Here is a 21,340-nt window from a genome sequence, read left to right as displayed (position 1 = left end):
GTGTGGCTCACATTGTTAAAGGACATGACACACAAGGAAAAAAGAAAGGGAGGAGGAAAAAGCAGGCTTGAGTACTTCAGGTTACAGCCAGTTATATTGGTTCATGTGTTTTTTTCCATCATCGTCAACCACTTTGAGAAACAGACGGTGAAAAGCAGGATATCAGTTTTGAATAAACAAAATTCTTTAACTCACCCTACCCCAGACCTCAACCGGTTCTCCACCACCCGTTACTCCATTAAGAAATGCTCCGTGTTTGTGGATTTCCCCCTCCAGCAGCTCAACCTGAAAGAGTTTGCCAGCGAAAAGGCCGGTGAGTTGGCGTGCCAGGTCTGGGCCAATCCCTCCTGTGCCGTCTCGGGGCCTGCCTGCCAGAGAAGGGGAAGTCTGAGCTCCTCCTGTTCTCTCTCCCTGTTCCAGGCACCCCTGTGTACAACCTCTATGCCCTGTGCAATCATTCTGGCAGCGTCCACTACGGCCACTACACAGCCTTCTGCAAGGACCAGTCTGGCTGGCGGGTTTACAACGACTCCCGGTGAGCAAAGAGAAGACGATGGCTTTCCTTTCCAAATCTCCACTGCGCTGATTCTAGTCTAGTTCTAAGGAAGCTTTCCTAGATCAAAAGCGAGGGTGTAAACACTCTCCAGGGTTTTATGGCAAACAACGCTGGTCAGGCAATCCAAATTCTGCGACCCGGGTTCGAAATGCGTAATTTCCTTGTTGAGTAATTCTGGGGAGGAGAATTCCCCGGACACTGAAGGCCTCTTCCATGCATCTCATAGGGAGATAGGGAGTAAGACCGTTGGTCCAGATCACTCAATATTGCCACGTCTGTCTACTACGGAGTGAGGCAGGTGTTTTCTCCAGGGCCTGCCTGGGGCGGGGGGGCGGATGCAAAGGATTGAGCCTGGAAACTTGTGCATGTAAAACACGCACTGAGCTGTGGCCCATCCTCCCAAAAAAGGAACCTGGGATATATAGGAAGCTGCCTTGTATTGAATCAGACCGTTAATTCACCTAGCTCAGTGCTGTCTGCTCTGACTGGCAGCAGCCCTCCAGGGTTTCAGGCAGGGGTCTGTCTCTCCCAGCCCTACCTAGAGATGCCCGGGATTGAACCTGGGACCTTCTGCATGCAAGGCAGATCCTCTCCCACTCTCATTCAGCCGCACTTGTTGAGGTTTCACACACACACACACACACACACACACACACACACACACACACACTCTCTCTCTCTCTCTCTCTCTCTCTCTCTCTCTCTCAGCTGTTTTGTAGGCATACGGAGTAGAAAAGTCTTTTTTTTTTTCTTAAATCAAACTGTGAAGGGCAGGAAGCTGAAAACTGCACCCTGTGCCAGCATTTTCCAACTCTGTGATTCCGCACCCGCTGTGGGACTGTGGCGCTCACCCAGGCCAGCTCTTTTATGGGTCAGAAGTCACTTCCTGAACCCTTCCTGCCTGTGGCCTGCTTCCTTGCACCATAAATCCTGAGCTCTGCTCTGGACCAGGATGCTAATATAATTAGGTAGCTGTACTAACTAAGTAGCTTAAGACACCTGTTCCTAATGTGTGCCCTGCTTGGCAAGGGTTTAAAGCAGGCCAGGCTGCTGCCTGAACACCCTTGATGCAGCCTTGCAGCCAACTGCAAAGCCATTCAAACTCGGCTGCCCTAGAACCCAAATTCTGCAGTGTGAACAGCTCAAGTTTTGCAACCAATGCAAAACAACAGCAAGAGGGTTGTATCCAACGTAGAGTAGACCCATTGAATTCAACAGGCATGACTGACTAAAGTTCATTGTTTTAATTAGCTGACTCTGAGCAAGAGTGAGCAACCAAAATCTCTTGTTTTCCTCACTGGCATGTCCCGCCCCCCCCCCCCGCTCTTTAGCACGATACAATCCTCTCCTGTTCATTATGGGATGCTGGATATTGGTGCCCTGCCCTCCAACCTCTCAGAGTCTTCTTTGGCCGTCACAGTGCTTTCTAAGATTTCATCTAGCATAGCTCATGTATCACCACAAAATCAAAATGGCTACAGAAAAATAAGAACCTGGCAATTAGATTGATGAATTATCTGGCCCATGCTACACCCTGTGACTTTGGCTTTCTTCTATACACTTGGCAGTGGTTATTAATTTTATTTAGTATCCTCTACACACATGGAAGGGACGCGGGTAGTGCTGTGGTCTAAACCACTGAGCCTAGGGCTTGCCGATTGAAGGTCAGCGGTTTGAATCCCTGCGACAGGGTGAGCTCCCGTTGCTCGGTCCCTGCTCCTGCCAACCTAGCAGTTTGAAAGCACGTCAAAGTGCAAGAAGATAAATAGGTACTGCTCCAGCGGGAAGGTAAACGGCGTTTCCGTGCGCTGCTCTGGTTCGCCAGAAGCGGCTTAGTCATGCTGGCCACATGACCCGGAAGCTGTACGCTGGCTCCCTTGGCCATTAAAGCGAGATGAGCGTCGCAACCCCAGAGTCATTCAAACTGTACCTAACGGTCAGGGGTCTCTTTACCTTACACACAAAAGTAGTGGGCAGGGAGGGGCGGCAGTGGGGCTGCAGTATAGGCGACTCCAAATTTCCAGTTGGTTCAAAATGCAATTGCTTATTTGACACTGGGAGGAGATGTGATCTCAATACCATCAGCTTTGGTTATTTACTGGTTTCTAGACTAAATTCAAAGTGCTGGTATTAACTTCCTAGAAGCAGCACACCATAAGGGCTGCCGTCTCCCGTGTGACCAAGTCTGAAGTTCATCTTAAGATGTTCCTTTACTGTAAGACAGATGTGGGGAACCTGAACTGCAGCTCCCTATGAGCCCCAGCAGATGTGATCAGTGGGCAAGGATGATGGGAGCAGGGGCAGACTTTCATATTTCACCAGCGCCCTTTGTGGATCCACCTCTTGCCTTCCAATCCGCTCAGTTCAGTACATCATAGTTGTGATGGTGCGGCAGAACTGGTCACTCTGCCTAAATCTGCCTCTGATGGGAGTTGTAGTTCTGCAACATCTGGAGGAGTATCCCAGGCGAGTAAGATGAGCAGGCAAGTAAGGTTTATCTGCTAATGTGCCATCCTTTCTCTCTCCCCCCCCCTTTTGCAGTGTGTCTCCCATCAGCGAGAACCAGGTCCCATCCAGCGAGGGCTACGTCCTTTTCTACGAGCTGGACGACATGCACTGGAAGAAGCAGTAATAGTATTGGAACCCAGCACTTTCGGCCCTGCCGCCCCTCTTACCTCATAGAGACTGGTGCTTGGGTCTTTTTTTAAAAAAAAAAATCATTTTAAAAAAGCGACGACGACAAAAAAAACAACAATAAAAAAACAAACGACACTGTGTGGGGTTTGTTTCTACGAGTGACCCGGGTCATCCACTTCTCCATATACGTTCCCAGGTTTCGTTTTTATTTTATTTTCCCCTCATTTGTTCTTTTTTTTAAATAAAATAAAAATCACCAGGTCTTAAGGCGGGATGGGAGTGAAGTGGTTTCAGGGCAAGGCCTGGCAGAGAGAGAGAGAGAGAGAGAGTGTGTATGTGTGGGAGCTTGTGAAGGGATGTGTGTGTGTGTGTGTGTGTGTGGGAGGAAGAATGCACAGAGCCTCCATTGTCCGTCCGCTTGCCCCCCCCAAGCCCTCAGGGGAAATAACATGCGCTTACCCCCCAGTCTGACTGTGGCAGCCACTACTGATTTTAAACGACTATGTGACTTTGTATATATAATGATGGGTTTGTACATAGATGACAAGAGAAAAATGAAGAGGTTGAAACTTTTTTTGTGAATAAATTTACTAAAAAAAATAATAACAAAAATGGTGTTTGTCTCACTTCTATTTGGGGGAAGGGGTCATTTTGGGGTATTGGCTTAGAGCAGGCTTCCAAAAACATCTGGAGGGCCGAGGTAGGCCAAAAACATCGGGAGGGCCGAGGTTGAGGAAGCCTGGTTTAGAGTGTCGGACAAGCACCCAGGAGAGATCAGGGTTCAAATCCTCACTCGACCATTATGCTCACTGGGTGACCTTTAGGCTGTGGAAACTCAGGCACTGGTCCCTTTGGATGAGAAAGAATTCAGGTACTTAATTATCATTTTTATTTCCAATTGTGAAATGGTTTACAGGTGTGAGTGTGTTCATTTTGTGTGTGTGTTTGTAACAATGCTTACATCTTGGCACAGAGTTCTGTGCAATCTAGAAGCAGGCACATGTTTTCTTGTTGCAAGACAAAAAACAGTGGTACTTTTTGTGCTAGCATAATGAAGCCTGACTGATTCCTGGGCAAAACTGTTAGAAGCATTAGTTGGTTGCTGGGGTGACCCCACCAGAGTCCAATTAGTATCTCTACTCATTTGGGATACAGGAAGCCCCAGAGAAGGGGTGTGCATCTCTCTCTGGGTTACTTTTTCTTTCTAAAATTCTCTGGTGTGTTTATAAAAAGTTTTTCTCTCCCTAGCCCTGAGAGTGTCATTTGTCTTTATTTGAGACTTCTGTGAACTAAAATATAATTGTCTTTAACACAGGAGACAAAGGAAATGTGTGTGTGTGTGTGAGAGAGAGAGAGACAGAGAGAGACAGAGAGAGACAGAGAGAGAATTGTATCCTAGAGATTATCAGAATGGCAGTGGTGTTTAGGGGCTTCTGTTCGGGTCAAGATTTAATTTTGAAGTGCATTATTTTCACTGTTACTGGGACTGTGTATTTTATTATTATACCTTATGAATTACAAGGGGATTGCTTAATTTTATTGTATATTTCTTAACTGTTTTTGTTAGCTTGTTTTTTATTGTTTAAATTTTGTTATATTTTGTAACAGTGAATTATGGCTTTTCCACACCATGAAAAAGACACGATAGCCAATGCTAGTTGATGGACAGTAGATTATTATTAATAATAAGTAACTTTGTTAGTTGCTTTGCCCAGGGAAACCCAAAGATGAATTCATTTCAGTGGGTTTACTCTTAGTACAGTTAGTTAGCTACAACCCTGGGAGATTTAAACTTCAACGTGCCATACTCAAAGCCACTTCCCATGCATTATCTAGTTGCTGTCCTTACAACAACTTTGTAAAGTAGGCTGTTGTTGTGCCCATATTGCAGATGGGGAACACTGAGGCTGAGTGTGTTTTGCTTAATGCCACCTTGTGAATCCTTGACCTTGATACCTCCTCTTGAATCACACAAAGACAGATAGCTCTGAGCATTTAAAATTCCAATGTCTATCAATCACATATGTTGTTGTTGTTTAGTTGTTTGGTTGTGTCCGACTCTTCATGACCCCATGGACCAGAGGACGCCAGGCACTCCTATCATCTACTGCCTCCCGCAGTTTGGTAAAACTCGCGTTAGTAGCTTTGAGAACACTGTCCCACCATCTCGTCCTCTGTTGTCCCCTTCTCCTTGTGCCCTCCATCTTTCCCAACTCAGAGTCTTTTCCAGGGAGTCTTGTCTTCTCATGAGATGGCCAGAGTATTGGAGCCTCAGCTTCAGGATCTGTCGTCCTAGTGAGCACTCAGGGCTGATTTCCTTCAGAATGGAGAGGTTTGATCTTCTTGCAGTCCATGGGAGAGCAGGGGTCAGCAACCTTTTTCAGCCGTCGGCCAGTCCACCGTCCCACAGACCATGTGGTTGACCGGACTATATTTTTTTGGGGGGGGGAGGGAATGAACGAATTCCTATGCCCCACAAATAACCCAGAGATGCATTTTAAATAAAAGGACACATTCTACTCATGTAAAAACATGCTGATTCCTGGACCATCCGTGGACCGGATTGAGAAGGTGATTGAGCCGCATCCGGCCCACGGATCTTAGGTTGCCTACCCCTGCTCAAGGGTCTCCTCCAGCACCATAATTCAAAAGCATCAATTCTTCGGCAATCAGCCTTCTTTATGATCCAGCTCTCACTTCCATATATCGCCACTGGGAAAAGCATAGCTTTAACTATACGTACGGACCTCTGTGAACGGGTAGCTCTCAGTATTTTAAATTCTGATGTCTATCAATCACTTATAAAAGCGCCCCAGGCCCCGCCCACCAGGAGGTGCGCGTAAATAGGAATCGCTACAGAATGCTCAACGTTCCACTCGCCCCGCCTCCCCTCCCTTTGCAGCCGAGCGAGTCGCCCGAACCCTTACGTCATTGTCCCTATTAGCCAATCCTGGGCGGAGGGGAGGAGCCCTGAGCTCAGCTGCGGGGGATGAGAAGGAGAGAAAGAGGGAAGTGGATGCAACGTGCAGCCATCAGAGTAAGGGGGCCGGACGCCGCCCGAGGACTAGGGGTGGGTGGTACACGTGTGTTTTGTGTTCGTGTGAACGCAGCCAGAGAGTGGAGTAAAGGACATATTGGCGTAGGAGGAGTCAGTCGCTGTAAATCGAGGTGGGTCGGTCTGGAGTGTGTGTTTATTATGGTAGAGAGAAGAGCGAAATTATATCGGTGGCAACGAAAGGAGGCCTGGATACAGGGTTAAGGGGTGCGTTGTAGAACCTATTGGGGGGTAACAGGAGGGTAAATTGAGGAAATTGTTCCAAGGATAGGATATCAGGGGGGTGCACGTTACAGACAGGAAGAGAAATGTCATCAAATGACGAGTTGGAAGGCATATTTGCTGGTGAGGTTCTGGGGCAGTTGGGAACAGTATTTGTGATATAGTTTAGTCATCAATTACTGCATTTATATCCTCCAAGGGGCTGAAGTGTGGTGTCCATGTTATCCTCGCAACAACCCTGCGAGGTAAGGCAGAGAGAGCTGGTGACTGGAAGGAGTCACCCACAGTGAATTTTGTGGCAGAGGGGAGATTTGAACCCTGGCCTCCCAGATCATAGTCCAACACTTTCACCACTATGCCACCGAAGGCTTTCAAATAATCCCTGGTCTTTACAGGGGGCATGGAGTGGGTGTGGCTGGCTGGGTGCAAATAAGGTAGTAAAGTGAATGGGGAGAGGGAAGAGAGCAATCTTCCCTGAAGGGGCTGGTTAGTGGGGTGACCAGACAGGGGAATTGAACTCACTTAATATAGACTGCATGCAAACCATCCATTTAAAGCACATCCTCCATTTAAAGCACATCCCCCCCCCCCGCCAAAGAAACCATGGGAACTGTAGTTTGATAATGGCGTTGAGAATTGTAGTTCTGTGAGAAGGCATACTAATTTTCCCAGGATTCTTTGGGTGGGTACTTTAAATACGTATATTGTGTAGTCACAACTCCATTAAGTGTTGGCTACTTTGCTGAGCACCTCAGGTTGTGCAACAATTGGTTTACAAGCCGCATTCACGAAGGCTTCCAGACTGCATTGTGTGGGCTGAAAAATGTATTCTCATGTGTGTTAATAATGACAACCAGGAGTGGCAGCAGAGACTCATCTGGGGGTGGGAAACTTTCAGTTGCAAGTAAATATATGGGCTGGGGAGGTATTTTGAGGGGACGACAATTTCAGGGTGGAACATTTCCTCTCTATGATTAAAGTGCACATGGTGAGGTTAATTTCTTGATTTCATAAAATTTATATACTACTTGGTTGTAGAAAACCTCAAAGCGTTTACAAAAAGTTTATTAGTTAAAAAAAACAAACCTAAAAATAAAAACTAGCAATTAACTAAAAACACATAAATATTCTAAATATCACGTTAACCCATATATTTATATTATTTTTTACTATTATATTTATATTAAATAAATCTAATTTATTTATCACACACACACGCCTCCCACCTGTTCTCTGAGGCACTCAAAGTGTACACATTCCCCTCTCAGTTTGACTGGGGTCACATCCATGCCTTGCCCTTAAAGAATCCTGGGAACTGTAGTTTGTTAAGGATGCTGGGAATTATAGCTCTGTGACGAGTAAACTACACTTCCTGGGATTCCCTTGGAGGAAGCCAAGTGCTTTAACTATATGGTGTTAGAGGTGGCATGGATACCTTCAGCCAGCCCACTTGTTATCTCTCGGCCCAGCCAACCTCACAGGGTTGTTGTGAAAACTGAAGAGGGCTGTCAGTATGGATGCCACTGTGAGCTCCTTGGAGGAAGAGATGTAAACCGCTTTGAGGTTTTCATTGCAGCCAAGCAGCATATGAATGTTGTGGAATAATAAATGTAACAATAATAATTTGGGGGGCATGGTGTTGTGGGTGACCCCCTGTACGTAACTGGATCCTTTGCCCGACTCTCTAGAATCCCAATGCAGAGGACCGTGGCTGTCCTTGGTGGGGGGGTGAGCGGCCTTGCAACCTGCTACTACCTCGCCAGAAGCCCCCAGGCACCCAAGGTGAGTGTGGGACTGTCTGTGAGGTACTGTTGCTCTCTGGAGGGCAAGGCCCGGAGGGAAACAGCACTGCATTTGCTGCTTAAGTTGGCCATTTTGTGTGTGCAGGTGACCAAGGGCACAGCTTTAGACAAGCATGGCTCCCCCCCAAAGGATTCTGGGAGCTGCCATTTGTTAAAAGTGCTGAGAGTTGTTAGGAGCCTCTTGTTCCCCTCACGGAGCTACAGTTCCCTGGGAAGAAGGGCTGAGCGTTAAACTCACAACTGCAGCTCTGTGAGGGGAATTGGAGATGTGCCAATAGTGGACACTCGGGTTGCAAGTGTGATCCGTGTGGGAGGCATGTTCGCAACCCGCAGGGTTCACAACCAGCAGCGGCGCATCTGCACATGCGCAGGTTGTGATTCGCCGCTTCTGCGCATGCACAAAGCGCAATTTAGCGCTTCTGCGCATGCACAACCCTCAAAACCTGGAAGTAACCCGTTCCGGTACTTCCATAACCTGAAAAAACGCAACCTTAAGCGTCTTTAACCCAAGGTATGACTGTCCCCTTAACAAACTCTCCTCTTCCTGGGTGCTGTTCTGGAGTTTCTCTCAACACCTAATGTGGGGGATTCAAGGAGAGCAGAGCGGGGAAAGGAAAGGCCCCATTGTACGTTTCCAAGCACAATTCAAAGTGTTGGCATGGACCTTTAAAGCCCTAAACAGCCTCAGCGCTGTATATCTGAAGGAGCGTCTCCACTCCCATCGTCCAGCCCGGACACTGAGGTCCATCTCCGAGGGACTTCCACCAGTTCCCTCACTGTGAGAAGTGAAGGGAAGCAGGCAGAGGGCCTTCTCGGTAGTGGCACCTGCCCTGTGGAACGCCCTCTTGTCAGATGTGTGACTTTTAGAAGACATCTGAAGGCAGCTCTGCATCAGGAGGTTTTGAACAGTTAACATTTTATTACGTTTTGGTATATGCTGGAAGCTGCCCAGGGTGGCTGAGGCAACCGAGTCAGATGGGCAGGGTACAAATAATAAAGTTGTTGTTGTTGTTGTTGAAGCTCTTGTATGGGTTTCTATAACAGAACCCGTTCATTGGATCTGGCCCATAGGAAACAAGGAAGATGGTTCTGATAATAGTCAACCCAGCATCCTGATAAACATGGGTCCCATTTGATGCTATTCGGTCAAATTCTCATGCACACACTTGTGTTCAAAATCCCCCAAGTGCATTTTGCGATTGCAAACAGTCCACTTGCGACCAAATGGAGATGTCCCATTGCCAACTTGGCATCTCCATCTTCTGGCTGGCACGCAGAAAAGTTTTCTGCTGCCATACCACCTGCGCAGCAGCAAAATTGGTGAGAGAATTGCTTTCCAGGGCAGAAACAACAACAACGATGATAATAAAAATAAAATTACATTGTAAAAATAATTGTGGTGACCGTAGCCTAGATTTAAGGTGCCATTTGGCAATTAGCTTATATATCTGAGTTTTTTTTAACACTGACACCCACCCCACCCTTTCTCTGTCCAGGTAATCCTTTTAGAAAGCAGCAGCCGTCTGGGAGGATGGATCCATTCCACCCGTACAGAAGACGGGGCGGTTTTTGAGCACGGGCCCAGGGGGATCCGCCCTGCTGGCGCCGTGGGAAAGAACACCCTCCTTATGGTATGTATTTTGTAAATCGGAAGCCCTTTACAATCAAGCAGTATATGAGTTGTATGAAATAAAATAAGCTGAGGCCCTTGATAGCTCAGTTGGTAGAGCATGAGACTCTTAATTTCAGGGCTATGGGTTCAAGCTCCACGTTGGGCAAAAGATTCCTGCATTGCAGGGGGTTGGACTAGATGACCCTTGGGGTCCCCTTCAACTCCACAATTCTACGATGTATCCCTGGCAAGATACTCCCAGCTGTGCTAGCCTGTCACTGGAAACATGGCCCCTTGACCCAGAGACAGATGATACTTAAACCTAGTGGACTACTTCTGAAATCACCTGCTTGCCAATTCTCTCTTATTACTGGTTTTCCTAATTATTACAAATCAGTCCGAATTCCTTTAATTTAATACAATTGCTCTTTTTTAAAAAAAGTCAGGTTTCCCACTCCTGTTGCAAACATATGTCCATTACTTCCCCGTGCAGCCACTTCATTCTCCTTTAATCTCCTCTTAATCCTTCTCTTGAATTCTCTTCCATTTTGAGAATTAGCAAGAGAAGGACCTGCTTGCCAGTTCTCAAAACAGAATTGGTTTGCCTCAAGCCGTAGGTCAGGCACCAGAACCCTTTGGCTTTCCAGATGCTGCTGAACTACAGTTCCCATCAGCCCCCAGCAAGCATGGTGGGAATTGCGGGGCCACCGGGGTTTGAACCTGGGAGTGGATGCTTTGCTACTCAGCAATGACACTTCCCCAAAGCAGCTCCTGATTTGGGCGGCATTGGCTGCTGTTATCCATGTATCATCGTCTACAAATGGTCACAGGTCGTTTTATCTTTAGAAACTTCGGTGTCAACTTTCTAAGCCCCACAGACTGTACAGCGGTAACTCGGGTTACATACGCTTCAGGTTACAGACTCTGCTAACCCAGAAATAGTACCTTGGGTTAAGAACTTTGCATCAGGATGAGAACAGAAATCGTGCTCTGGCGGCGCGGCGGCAGCAGGAGGCCCCATTAGCTAAAGTGGTGCTTCAGGTTAAGAACAGTTTCAGGTTAAGAACAGACCTCCAGAACGAATTAAGTACTTAACGCGAGGTACCACTGTAAATCATTTCAGATCCGTATTGCTCGGGGAGCGAAACAGCCCCCCATAAGCAATCATGTTTGCTATACAGTGGTACCTCGGGTTAAGAACTCAATTCGTTCTGGAGGTCCGTTCTCAACCTGAAACCGTTCTTAACCTGAGGTACCACTTTAGCCATTGGGGCCTCCCGCTGCCGCCAAGTGATTTCTGTTCTCATCCTGAGGTAAAGTTCTTAACCCAAGGTACTATTTTTGGGTTAGCGGAGTCTGTAAGCTGAAGCGTCTGCAACCCGAGGTACCACTATAATACAGTCATACCTCATGTTACGTTTGCTTCATGATATGTTGTTTCCAGTTGCGTCCCGCGGTGACCCAGAAGTACCAGAAAGGGTTACTTCCGGGTTTTGCTGCTCGTGCATGCGCACAAGCGCTAAATCACGCTTCGCGCATGCGCACAAGCGCCAAATTGTGCCACACACCTGCACAGATACAGCACTTCAGGTTGTGGGCTTTTCATCTTGTGAATGGGCCTCCGGAACGGATCCCGTTTGCAACCAGAGGTACCACTGTACACTATTTTCAAGTCGAGCATCTGCACTGGGGTTAAGAGGGTTGCGATTCCTTTCTAGGTCTCTGAACTCGGTCTTGACGCAGATGTCCTTCCTGTCCCCGGTGACCACCCAGCAGCCAAGAACCGCTTCCTCTATGTCCGCGGAGCCCTCCATAAACTCCCCTCGAGTATCAGGTACTTTCCAGAAACCCTGGGGATGGCTCTCGGGAGCCCTGAGATCAACCCGTCCTTCCTATCTGAGCCCGGAAGGTGATACTTTCTCCGCTGTGTTTTGTGGGTGGCGATTTCCAGTGGCATCGTGCGGACTGTTCCTCCTTTCACCCGCCCTCTGGTCTGGAGTGGCCTGAAAGAGCTCCTGTCGCCCCGCGGCTCCGAAACGGACGAGACCATCCACGCCTTCGTGAGGCGTCGCTTTGGCCAGGAGGTACGTGCCCAGAGGAGAAATGTGGCAACGCTCATTTGGGGGAGTGAGCCAGGAAGGTTTTCTTATGGAGGGGCGTTTTGTTTTGGCTGGCACAGGGCAGGGGGGAAAGGAGAAGCGGACCAAGGGTGGGGCGGGGGGCCGTCTGTCTTATCAGCTCCACACAGGGCCTGAGAGAAGGGTGGGTCCCACTGCTCTCCCTGCCCTGCCTGTTTCTCTCACACAAAGCCTCCCAACAGAGTCAGGGTAAGCTGTTCTCAAAGATATCCATAAAAGAACAGGGCTACTGTCTGCTTAAAGGGAAGGGTACTTTCCCCATCTCCCGTCACCCTTCAGGCGAAGGGCCACATTTGCTTCAGGAGAACTTTCCAGAAGCCACATGAGTCAGAGGCAAAAGTGAGCAGAGCAGTGAATGTGAATTTTACCGTTGCACAGAGAACTAGTTTGTACATAACACTCATTCGCCCCTCTCTGTCCTGTATCGGGAAGGTTTTAATGTTTGCTGTTTCATTATGTTTTTATATGTGTTGGAAGCCGCCCAAATGGGTGGGGTATTATTATTATTAAGGTAAAGGTAAAGGGACCCCTGACCATTAGGTCCAGTCATGGCCAACTCTGGGGTTGTGGTGCTTATTTCACTTTATTGGCCGCTGGAGCTGGCATGCAGCTTCCAGGTCATGTGGCCAGCATGACTAAGCCGCTTCTGGTGAACCAGAGCAGCACATGGAAACAGCGTTTACCTTCCCACCGGAGCGGTACCTATTCATCTACTTGCACTTTGACATGCTTTCGAACTGCTAGGTTGGCAGGGACCGAGCAACGGGAGCTCACCCCTTCGCAGGGATTCGAACCGCCAACCTTCTGATCGGCAAGTCCTAGGCTCTGTGGTTTAACCGACAGCGCCACCCGCCTCCCTATTATTATTATTATCCTCCATCCAGGCAAGTAATAGGCCTGATTCAAATTCAAAGACACATTCCAGCCAGGCAAAAACACCCAAGGACCAGCGAGAGGGATGTGGCTTCTGGGAGATTCCAAAGGGCCAGATAGAAAGCCTTAAGGGGCCACATTTGGCCCCAGGGTCTGAGATTCCCCACCCTTGATTTTTAAATCACCCAACATCAGGGCAGGTTGCCACTTTCTTGCCTTGAGTGCTGCGTCCTTCATCTCCACAGCTGGCCGACATTGTCATTGACAGCCTCTGCCGGGGGGTGTTTGCTGGAGACTGCCGGACCCTCAGCATGCGCTCCTGCTTCCCGGCGCTGTTCCAGGCCGAGCGAAGCCACCGTTCTGTCATCTTGGGCATGGCCCTTGGCGGAGGTGAGGGGCCGTGGGGAGTCGGAGAAAAAGAAGGAGGCTTTTGGATTGCATGTTTTGCAATTTCAGAAGGGAAGGACGCATAGAAAAGTTTCTGATATCAAACTTCCTTATCTTGTAGGGAAAGGCCCCCCTGTGGATTCTCCTCTGATCCGCAGAGCTCGAGACGAGCGATGGAGCCAGTGGTCGCTCCGTGGCGGCATGCAGACTCTCCCCGAAGCCTTGGAGGGCTTCGTGAAGCAGCGTGGGGTGGAGATTCACTGCGGCACCCCTGTGAAGCGGCTGGAGAGGGCGGCATCTGGCTCCTGGAAGGTAAGAAAAGGGCCATTGAGGAGTGAGAAAGGAGTGCAGGGAAGCTTCCTCTCTAGGAATCTCCTTTCAGTTGCTCTGGAGGAATTTTGCCCCATTCCTCTTGCGATATTTCCACAGAGGCCCGTTCAAGTCACGTGGTTAAAGTGTTGGGCTCAAAGACCTGGGAGATGTGGGTTCAAATCCCTTTCTCAGCCATGAAGGTCACTGTGGGCGACCCTGGGCCCAATCACTATCTCTCAGCTTAACCTGCCCAGACACTGAGGTCCAGTGCTGAGGGCCTTCTGGCGGTTCCCTCGCTGCGAGAAGCCAAGTTACAGGGAAGCAGGCAGAGGGCCTTCTCAGTAGTGGCACCCACCCATCAGATGTCAAGGAAATAAACAACTATCTGATTTTTAGAAGACATCTGAAGGCAGCCCTGTTTAGGGAAGCTTTTAATGTTTAATAGACTATTGTATTTTAATATTTTGTTGGAAGCCGCCCAGAGTGGCTGGGGAAACCCAGCCAGATTGGTGGGGTATTAATAATAATAATAATAATAATAATAATAATAATAATAATAATAATAATATAATATAACCTGCCTCACAGGGTTGTTGTGAGGAGGGCAAGATCCACATGCTCCACTTTAAGAGTCTCGGAAAAAAGGTGGGACTGAAGTGGGATGATGAACAATAATCAATCGAAGTGATATGAATAAATAAGCTGCCATTTCCTTGCAGGAGCACCTGTAACCATGTGTGGGCCTTAGCCAGCTGCCCCTGACTATAAATTGAGCTGTATCCAACTGAAGCATACTCAAGAGTCGACCTACTGTTTTATTATTGCATTTTATCTCGCCACTTCCACCAAGGAGTTCACGGGGGGGGGGGGCATGCATGGCCCTCACCTTCTCCATTTTAACCTCACAACAACCCTGTGAGGAGGTAGGTCAGGCTGAGAGACAATGGTTGGCCCATGGGCACCCAGTGATCTTCGTGACCGAGTGGGAATTCGAACCCCGGTCTCCCAGATCCTAGTCCAACGGGTTGGGTACTGCAATAACCAGCACTGGGCCAGGTGCCAAGGTTAATCTTTTTTTAAAAAAAATTATTGATTTTCCAAAATTTAAACAAACAAACAAACATACATCTTAATTGTACTTAATCCAATCTTAGTAACATTATTAACTGACTTCCTCAAATCCCCCTGGCTGAATTTCAGTGTATATAATTGTAGCAGTTTTCCAAAACCAATTTTCTCATAAAATTAATCAGTTAACATCTTTCTTTCTTCTCATTTTAACTTTAAACATGTTATTTTCTAACATTACATATTTAAATCCTAAGCCTATCTGGTATTTGCAAATTTTTCCAATTAAGTTATCTTAACATATTTAACTAAATAATCTTTGAATTTCATCCATAGGTGCCAAGGCTAATCTTGGGGACATCACCCAGAGTTTTCTGAGTGGTCATTTGTGGTGGTGGTAAGAGGGCTGGACTTCAGCCAGAGGGCCCTGGTTGACCATCTGATAAATCACTGCACTTGTGTTAGGGATCCTTCTGTGGCTGGCGCAGCGTTGATTAATGCTGGCTCTGCATTTCTCCCTTAGATAGCGCTTGAGGACGGCGTTGTAAAGGCAGATCACATCATCAGCGCTTTGCCTGCCCAAGGTAGGAGAATCCTCTGTCCTGGAACAGGGACTGTGGAGCCTAAGGACCACATTTCATCCTAGGCAACCTTGAATAGACTCAACCTGCCTCTTCTCTCTCTCCAGCGCTTGCTGAGTCGCTCCCTGGCTGGGCCGAACCGCTTGCCCGAGAGCTGCTGGCCATCCGGGCTGTTTCTGTGGGGGTGGTGAACCTGCAGTACAGAGATGTGCATCTCCCTGTCACGGTAAGAGGCTTTTTCGATGCCCCTGCTCAAAACGCAAAGCTTGCTGGTTCCCATTGCCAGGAGCGTTAAGGGGCAATGCAGGCAAGAATAATGTCTCTCGTTTCTCTTAGAGTTTTTCCCCCTGTTGTGTCACACAGGAGAAAATCCGTACATGCCCATAGTGAGATCTATTGCTTTGGGAACTGGGAAGCTTTACCAGGTGAATTTCTACCTGTCACAGAGCGCAACAGCTTTGAAACCAAAGAAAAGGGGAATGTGGCAAAAACATCCACATGCCCATAGGAAGATGTAGCGGTTGGAGGAGAGGGTGGGGACACCTTGCCAGCTAGAAATTCAGCGGGTAAAGTTGCCGGGCGCTGTCACGGGAAAGATTTCTATATGTCCACAGAGAAATGGAGTGATGTGACAAGGACTGGGGCTTAAGCCTTAAATTTTGAGAGCTCTGGAGTGTACATTTTTGTAATGTTAACTTCAGCTACAGTCAGTGGTCCTTGCATGTCCTTGCAAAAGGCTGTGATCAAGCCCTCCCCTTATTTTCTCAAGGGGGTGTGTCCACCCATGTGCCTACCTGCCCCTTGATCTGTGAGATTGGCTGGGAAACCCAGGCAGGGCCTTCTTCAGAGTGGCCCCAACCATTAGGAATAGGTTTAAATACTGTGTGTGTGTGTTTGAACGGGTTTCGTTTGTGTTTGTGTTTTTGTTTTTGAACGGTTCTTCCCAGAACCTTTAGGGCAGAGTTGAAGTAGAAATAAAGAAACCTACGCTTTGTGTAATTGTGTGTATTTTCTGCCAATCTCTTTCTTCCAGGGATTTGGGCACTTAGTACCCTCCTTCGAGGACAGCTCGTTGCTGGGCATTGTGTACGATTCTGTCGCCTTCCCCGGGCAGGATGGATCCAGCGGTCCTTGCATGCGCCTGACAGTAAGAGCCGGTGGGAGGCGAGGGGCTAACCTCCCACCCCCACTCTAGGATCATGTTCCAAATATGGCTTAATGCAGGCTTCATCAGCCTGGTGCTCCTAGAGCATGGGTAGGCAACGAAGGCCCAGGGACCAGATCCAATCGCCTTCTAAATGCGGCCTGCAGATAGTTGGGGAATCAGCGTGTTTTTACATGAGTAGAATATGTGCTTTTATTTAAAATGCATCTCTGGGTTCTTTGTGGGGCATAGGGATTTGTTCATTTTATTTTATTTTTTCAAAATATAGTCCGGCAAGGGACCGGCCCCCTGCTGAAAAAGTTTGCTGACCCCTGCCTTTGAGGCTCCTCTATTAGGGCAGATGGGGGACTGCCCCACTAACCTCATCTGGCTCTGAGCCAGCCCCTATTTCCTGGCTGTCTTACAAGCAGTCTAGGGGGTGGCACTGCTTGGCAGCTTCCTCCTCCTTAGGCTCCGTGTTGCCCCTGTAATTGTGCTCATCGGGGGGGAGCTCTAGGATGCTGGAAGTGGGAACTGTCCTGCGGAAATTGACCCACCCTGGCCACTAAACCACCGCCCAGCTTCCCTCAGTCCAGCCCTTTTGGACACTCCAGCTTCCATCAGCCTCAGATAGGCTGGGAGTTCTAATTCAAAATGGGTGCTGTGCCAAAATGGGTCCCAGAAGGCAATGCAGCTTTCAGGCTGGGAAACAAGCTTTTTAACGTTCCGCTACTTTTGCCCAGGTTATGCTGGGCGGTGCGTGGTTTACATCGGGGCTTGGAGATCCGGACACCGTCCCCCACACTGTGCTGCTGAGCCGGGCCAAGGCAGCTGTTAAGGAGCACCTGGGGGTCTCAGCCGAGCCCTCCCGCAGCATCGTCAAGGTGCAGAAGGTACAGACCCTGGAGCTGAGAGAGAGAGAGATGGGGAGGGGGGAGAGTGTCAGTCTTAATTCCACAAACCTCCTCCTGTGTTCCAGCTGGATGCACAGCTCCCATTAAGTTCAAGAATCACAGAATCACAGAGCTGGAAGGGGACCCTGAGGATCTAGTCCAACCCCCTGCAATGCAGGAATACACAGCTGTCCCATGCAGGCATCAAACCTGCAACCTTGACATTTTCAGCACCATGCTCTAACCAGCTGAGAAAAGTGAACTGATTTATTTTGATGATGTTGATTTCCTTTATTTCACAAAATGTATAATAAATGATAAAAATAAATTTTATTTATACCCCACTCTTCCCAGTTCAAAAACTGGGTTCAGGAAGGTTAACAACAAATTTAAGACAAAATAAAAAAATTCCTTCCAGTAGCACCTTAAAGACCAACTAAGTTAGTTCTAGGTATGAGCTTTCGTGTGCATGCACACTTCTTCAGGTATCTGAAGGCTCATACCTAGAAAGGCTCATACCACGAAAGCTCATACCTAGAACTAACTTAGTTGGTCTTTAAGGTGCTAGTGGAAGGAATTTTTTTATTTTGTCTTGACTATGGCAGACCAACACGGCTACCTATCTGTAACTGGAACAAATTTAAAACACTTTAAAACACTTAATTATAAAAGCAGCATAAACTACAGTATAAAAACATGAATAACAATAAAATTGGTCCTGCTTGGGCCAGCGAGGAGGCCAGGGGAGAATTAGCTGTGGGGTGTCAGAGCGGGTGATCTTCATAAAAGGGGAGGGGGAGAGAAGAGAAGGGAAATGAAAGATCAGGCTGAATTCAAATTAAAGGCCAGGCAGAATAGCTCTGTCTTACAGGCCCCACTTGCAAAGAAGAAATCCTCAAAGTGGGTTTTTTTTTAATAAAGAAAACCAACAATAAGGTTACATTCACTTCTGGTGGTGAATGGGCTGGGCAGCCTTAGACAAAGCTGCTGTTCTTTCAGATGCTCCTTTGCTTCTGCAATTTGGGGAGGATAGTGCGCCACCTCCCTTACAGGGCCGTCGTGAGGATTTCCAAGATGGTGTACAGCAAGTCATAAATGGAGAGCTTTAAAAATGCAGAATTTGGGCAGAGGTTAAGACCCAGGGTGCTTTGATCCCCCGTCTATGTTGCTTTCGTGATGACACAGCCACTGTGCTGGTTGTTCCCATGGTACAGATGGAGAATTGGTGGCATGAGGAGGCTGTGGGGATTTGAACTCAGCTCTTTGCTATCCAAGCCTCAATTTCTGTGTCTTGTGTGTGGAAGAAGCAGAGGAGAGGACTCTGCATTGGGTGGCAGAGAGAAAAAGAGTCGGGGAGGGGTATTGAAGAGGAGAAGAGAAAGGGGTACAGGGTCTCTTATATAACTCCAATTTGTTTGAAAACATTTTGAGTTGCTCAAGACCACCTGCAAACCCCTTTGCCCCTTCCTGTCTCTGCAGGCCTGCATTCCTCAGTATACACTCGGCCACTGGAAACACATAGGTAGGCCTTTCTTTTTTAACTATCAAGACAATTTAATTCAGCTATTTTCATGTTATGCAGCCTTCCAATATGAATGTGTGTGTGTGTGTGATAGAGAGAAAGCGAGAAAGAGAGTTAGGCCTCAGCTACAATAATAAAAAAATAATGTTTTGAATTCATTATAAAAATGCAACACCGGATGGCGCCAGAGAGCAAAAAAAAAGTATAAGTGATTTTTGCATAGTGTTTTTTCTTTCTTTCGTTATAACGATTTAATTTCTGACTTATTTATAGCATTTTTCCCCTGTGTGTAGTTCCACCCTGAGAGAGAGAAAGAGAGCAGACACACAAACAGCCCAGCGCAGCAACACCTTACATTTCTATGTATACTGTATATAGGAGCACAGGTCTTCAGCCAGGGGGTCGGGACCCCCAGGTGGGTCGCAGCACAGCTCTTTCTTCTTGCCATGTTGAACTCCAGCTACAGCTGACCAAACCAAAGGAGCGCAGTGCATGCGGTGTCTGGGCCAGGATGCATTCTTATGAAGACACACTCATTTTTGCTACAGGTGCTGCAAACTGAAAGGCTAGAGCCTTTTTCCATAAGAAGAATATTTCTGGCAAGCTGTGTATAGCCTTCCTGTAGTGAGGGAGCTGTGACACTGTTTGCTTTCTGGTCTGTTTGTGTGGCTCTCTCAACTTCTCCCAGAACAGTTGAATGACGGGGACCAGAATGCGGGAGGGTGGTAACTCAGCGGAAGGGATGGCTGCAGGAAATCAGCTGGCAGAGGCTCCCCCCTGGAACCCTGGACAACCGCTGCCAGTCAGTGCAGGCAGTACTGAGCTAGATGGACCAGTGCCCTGACTCCGTATAAGAAGGCAGCAACATATGTTCCTTGCTAACCCTTTCCTCTGTCCTTTAGAGAGCGCAGCGGCTTATCTGGAGCAGCAAAAGCTGCCTCTCAGCCTGGTTGGGGCTTCCTACGAGGGCGTCTCGGTCAATGACTGCATCTCTGGTGCCCACACTGCCGCAGCCAAGCTTCTCGGCCATGTCTCCTGAGAAAGGCAGAGGGGACTTCGTCTTTCCTGGGCTTGTGGGACTCCTGCCCCAAAGTGCTCCTCTCAGCAGGATAAGAACCAAGGCTGCCAGCGAACTGCCTGGAAGTGGGGTTGACGAATCTCTTGGCACAAGATCCAGGCCTCTCGCGCTGAAACGCAGAAGGGGGTGGTTGCGTTGGTTCAGCTTGGAATGGATTTGCTCCTCTGAGCTTATATCTATCTGGTCCGCAAGCACCACACACTCTGTGCTCAGCACTGTCTGGAGAAGGCCTCGCTGAGGACTAGGAGCATGCGTTGCTGCAATTGGAAAAGCGGGTGTCTAGTCCCTGGCTTTCCTCCCTCCCTTGCAATTTGAGGTTTCCCCTGGTGCTTGGAAGTGTTCGTTGCTTTGTCTGAAGATTATGGGGAAGGTGTCTAAGATGCTCTGCTGTTGGATGGTGGGGTTTGTGTGTGCCCTGTCTGCTTCCTTCCCACCACCCTTCAGTTCTTCATAAAACTGACTATTTCATAAATGTCTGCTAATAAAAAAATATATCTATCAGCCCTACTGCTGGGGGTGGTTGGGCTGATTTCTCGCTCCCATTATTTGAGTACATAAAAGTGCAAGGCTTGAGGATTCAGGCAGTTGTGAAATCCACGCAGGACTCCTCCTGTGCAGGAGATAAATATCAGGCATTCATTAGAATTCACTGTGCAGCAAGACTGCAACTTACTCGGGAGTTACGTTCTTGGGGTCATGCCTGAAGCCCACCTCTCTCAGTGGTGGCCAAACTTGGCCCTCCAGCTGTTTTTGGACTACAACTCCCTAGCTAACAGGACCAGTGGTCAGGGATGAGGGGAATTGTTGTCCCCAAACAGCTGGAGGGTCAATTGCCAAAGTTACTTTTCCTGGAATCCTGCCCCCTTTTAATTTTTTTTTTTTTAAATTGTTGCCATATGCATAAAGCTGAATGTGCACTAGTTAAATGTGTGTTAAATTGTGGCTTTAACTTGCAATGCAATGGTATAAATGTGCCTGCTCAGAAGTAGGTGTATGTTTGCAACAGGGCTTACTTCCAAGTTCTGACTGCGACAGAAATTACTGTAGCAAGTAAGATCAGCATTGGCTGCTGTTGCTGCTTTGTTTGCGAATGACACATAGCTGGTTTGTGCTTCCTTTGCATTGAAATGAATGGACTAACATAATGAATATGGAATTCAATATGTAAACTAGGACCACATGCAGACTTGCACTTAAAGCGATATGGTGTGACTTTGAACAGTCGCAGCTTCCCTCAAAGAATGCTGGGAGATGTAGTCTGCAATCACAATAGGACACTAGTATTGGGAATAATTATTAGCCTTCCAATGGACATAGGCATTCCACAACCAACTCTATGCCCTGTGCCCTTTCCTCTTTGGTGCAGGTAGAAGTTCACCAGGTGATGCCCATCCTATTTCTGGTCCCTACTGGGGGGGGGGGGGAGCCACACCTATTATACCTGTCCCACAGCTGATCTT

General features: G+C 47.9%; 2 protein-coding genes across 11 annotated transcripts in view; both read left to right on the top strand.

Moving 5' to 3' along the window:
- USP21 (ubiquitin specific peptidase 21) overlaps positions 1 to 3,328 on the top strand; it is a gene marked incomplete at its 5' end in the record, with an annotated part of 28,355 nt that extends 25,027 nt beyond the window's left edge. For all 5 annotated transcript variants that reach the window (XM_083715663.1, XM_083715662.1, XM_083715666.1 and 2 more), the window contains 3 exons: positions 206 to 313; positions 421 to 535; positions 3,098 to 3,328. In XM_083715663.1, coding sequence (XP_083571789.1) covers positions 206 to 313; positions 421 to 535; positions 3,098 to 3,188 — 314 coding nt within the window. In that variant the 3' untranslated portion in view covers positions 3,189 to 3,328. The remainder of the gene's footprint in view (positions 1 to 205; positions 314 to 420; positions 536 to 3,097) is intronic.
- A 2,820-nt stretch (positions 3,329 to 6,148) lies between these two features.
- On the top strand, positions 6,149 to 20,387 carry PPOX (protoporphyrinogen oxidase). Of its 6 annotated transcripts, none has more exons than XM_083715808.1 (14): positions 6,177 to 6,230; positions 6,670 to 6,715; positions 8,159 to 8,252; positions 9,769 to 9,903; positions 11,603 to 11,718; positions 11,836 to 11,968; positions 13,141 to 13,285; positions 13,404 to 13,594; positions 15,186 to 15,246; positions 15,351 to 15,469; positions 16,277 to 16,390; positions 17,131 to 17,280; positions 18,760 to 18,802; positions 19,705 to 20,387. In XM_083715808.1, exons 3-14 carry the CDS (start codon positions 8,166 to 8,168, stop codon positions 19,839 to 19,841), a joined length of 1,431 nt encoding a protein of 476 aa, XP_083571934.1. In that variant the 5' UTR covers positions 6,177 to 6,230; positions 6,670 to 6,715; positions 8,159 to 8,165; the 3' UTR covers positions 19,842 to 20,387. The 6 variants fall into 6 exon arrangements, with proteins under 6 accessions (XP_083571932.1, XP_083571933.1, XP_083571931.1 ...); XM_083715809.1 differs by having other exon boundaries at positions 6,177 to 6,263; XM_083715806.1 differs by lacking the exon at positions 6,670 to 6,715 and having other exon boundaries at positions 6,149 to 6,230.
- The last annotated feature ends 953 nt before the right edge of the window (positions 20,388 to 21,340 follow it).

This window comes from Podarcis gaigeae (genome assembly GCF_964106915.1).
Source record: "Podarcis gaigeae genome assembly, chromosome: 16".
Lineage (NCBI taxonomy): Eukaryota > Metazoa > Chordata > Lepidosauria > Squamata > Lacertidae > Podarcis > Podarcis gaigeae.
Note: the sequence above shows the minus strand (reverse complement) of the source record. Positions and strands in the feature narration are given on the sequence as shown.

Coding starts and splice junctions, on each gene's coding strand:
- PPOX (XM_083715805.1), top strand. CDS start 6,183: ATGAGAAGGAGAGAAAGAGGGAAGTGGATGCAACGTGCAGCCATCAGA. Junction 8,253..9,768: donor GAAGCCCCCAGGCACCCAAG/GTGAGTGTGGGA, acceptor TTCTCTGTCCAG/GTAATCCTTTTAGAAAGCAG. Junction 11,969..13,140: donor GGCGTCGCTTTGGCCAGGAG/GTACGTGCCCAG, acceptor TCATCTCCACAG/CTGGCCGACATTGTCATTGA.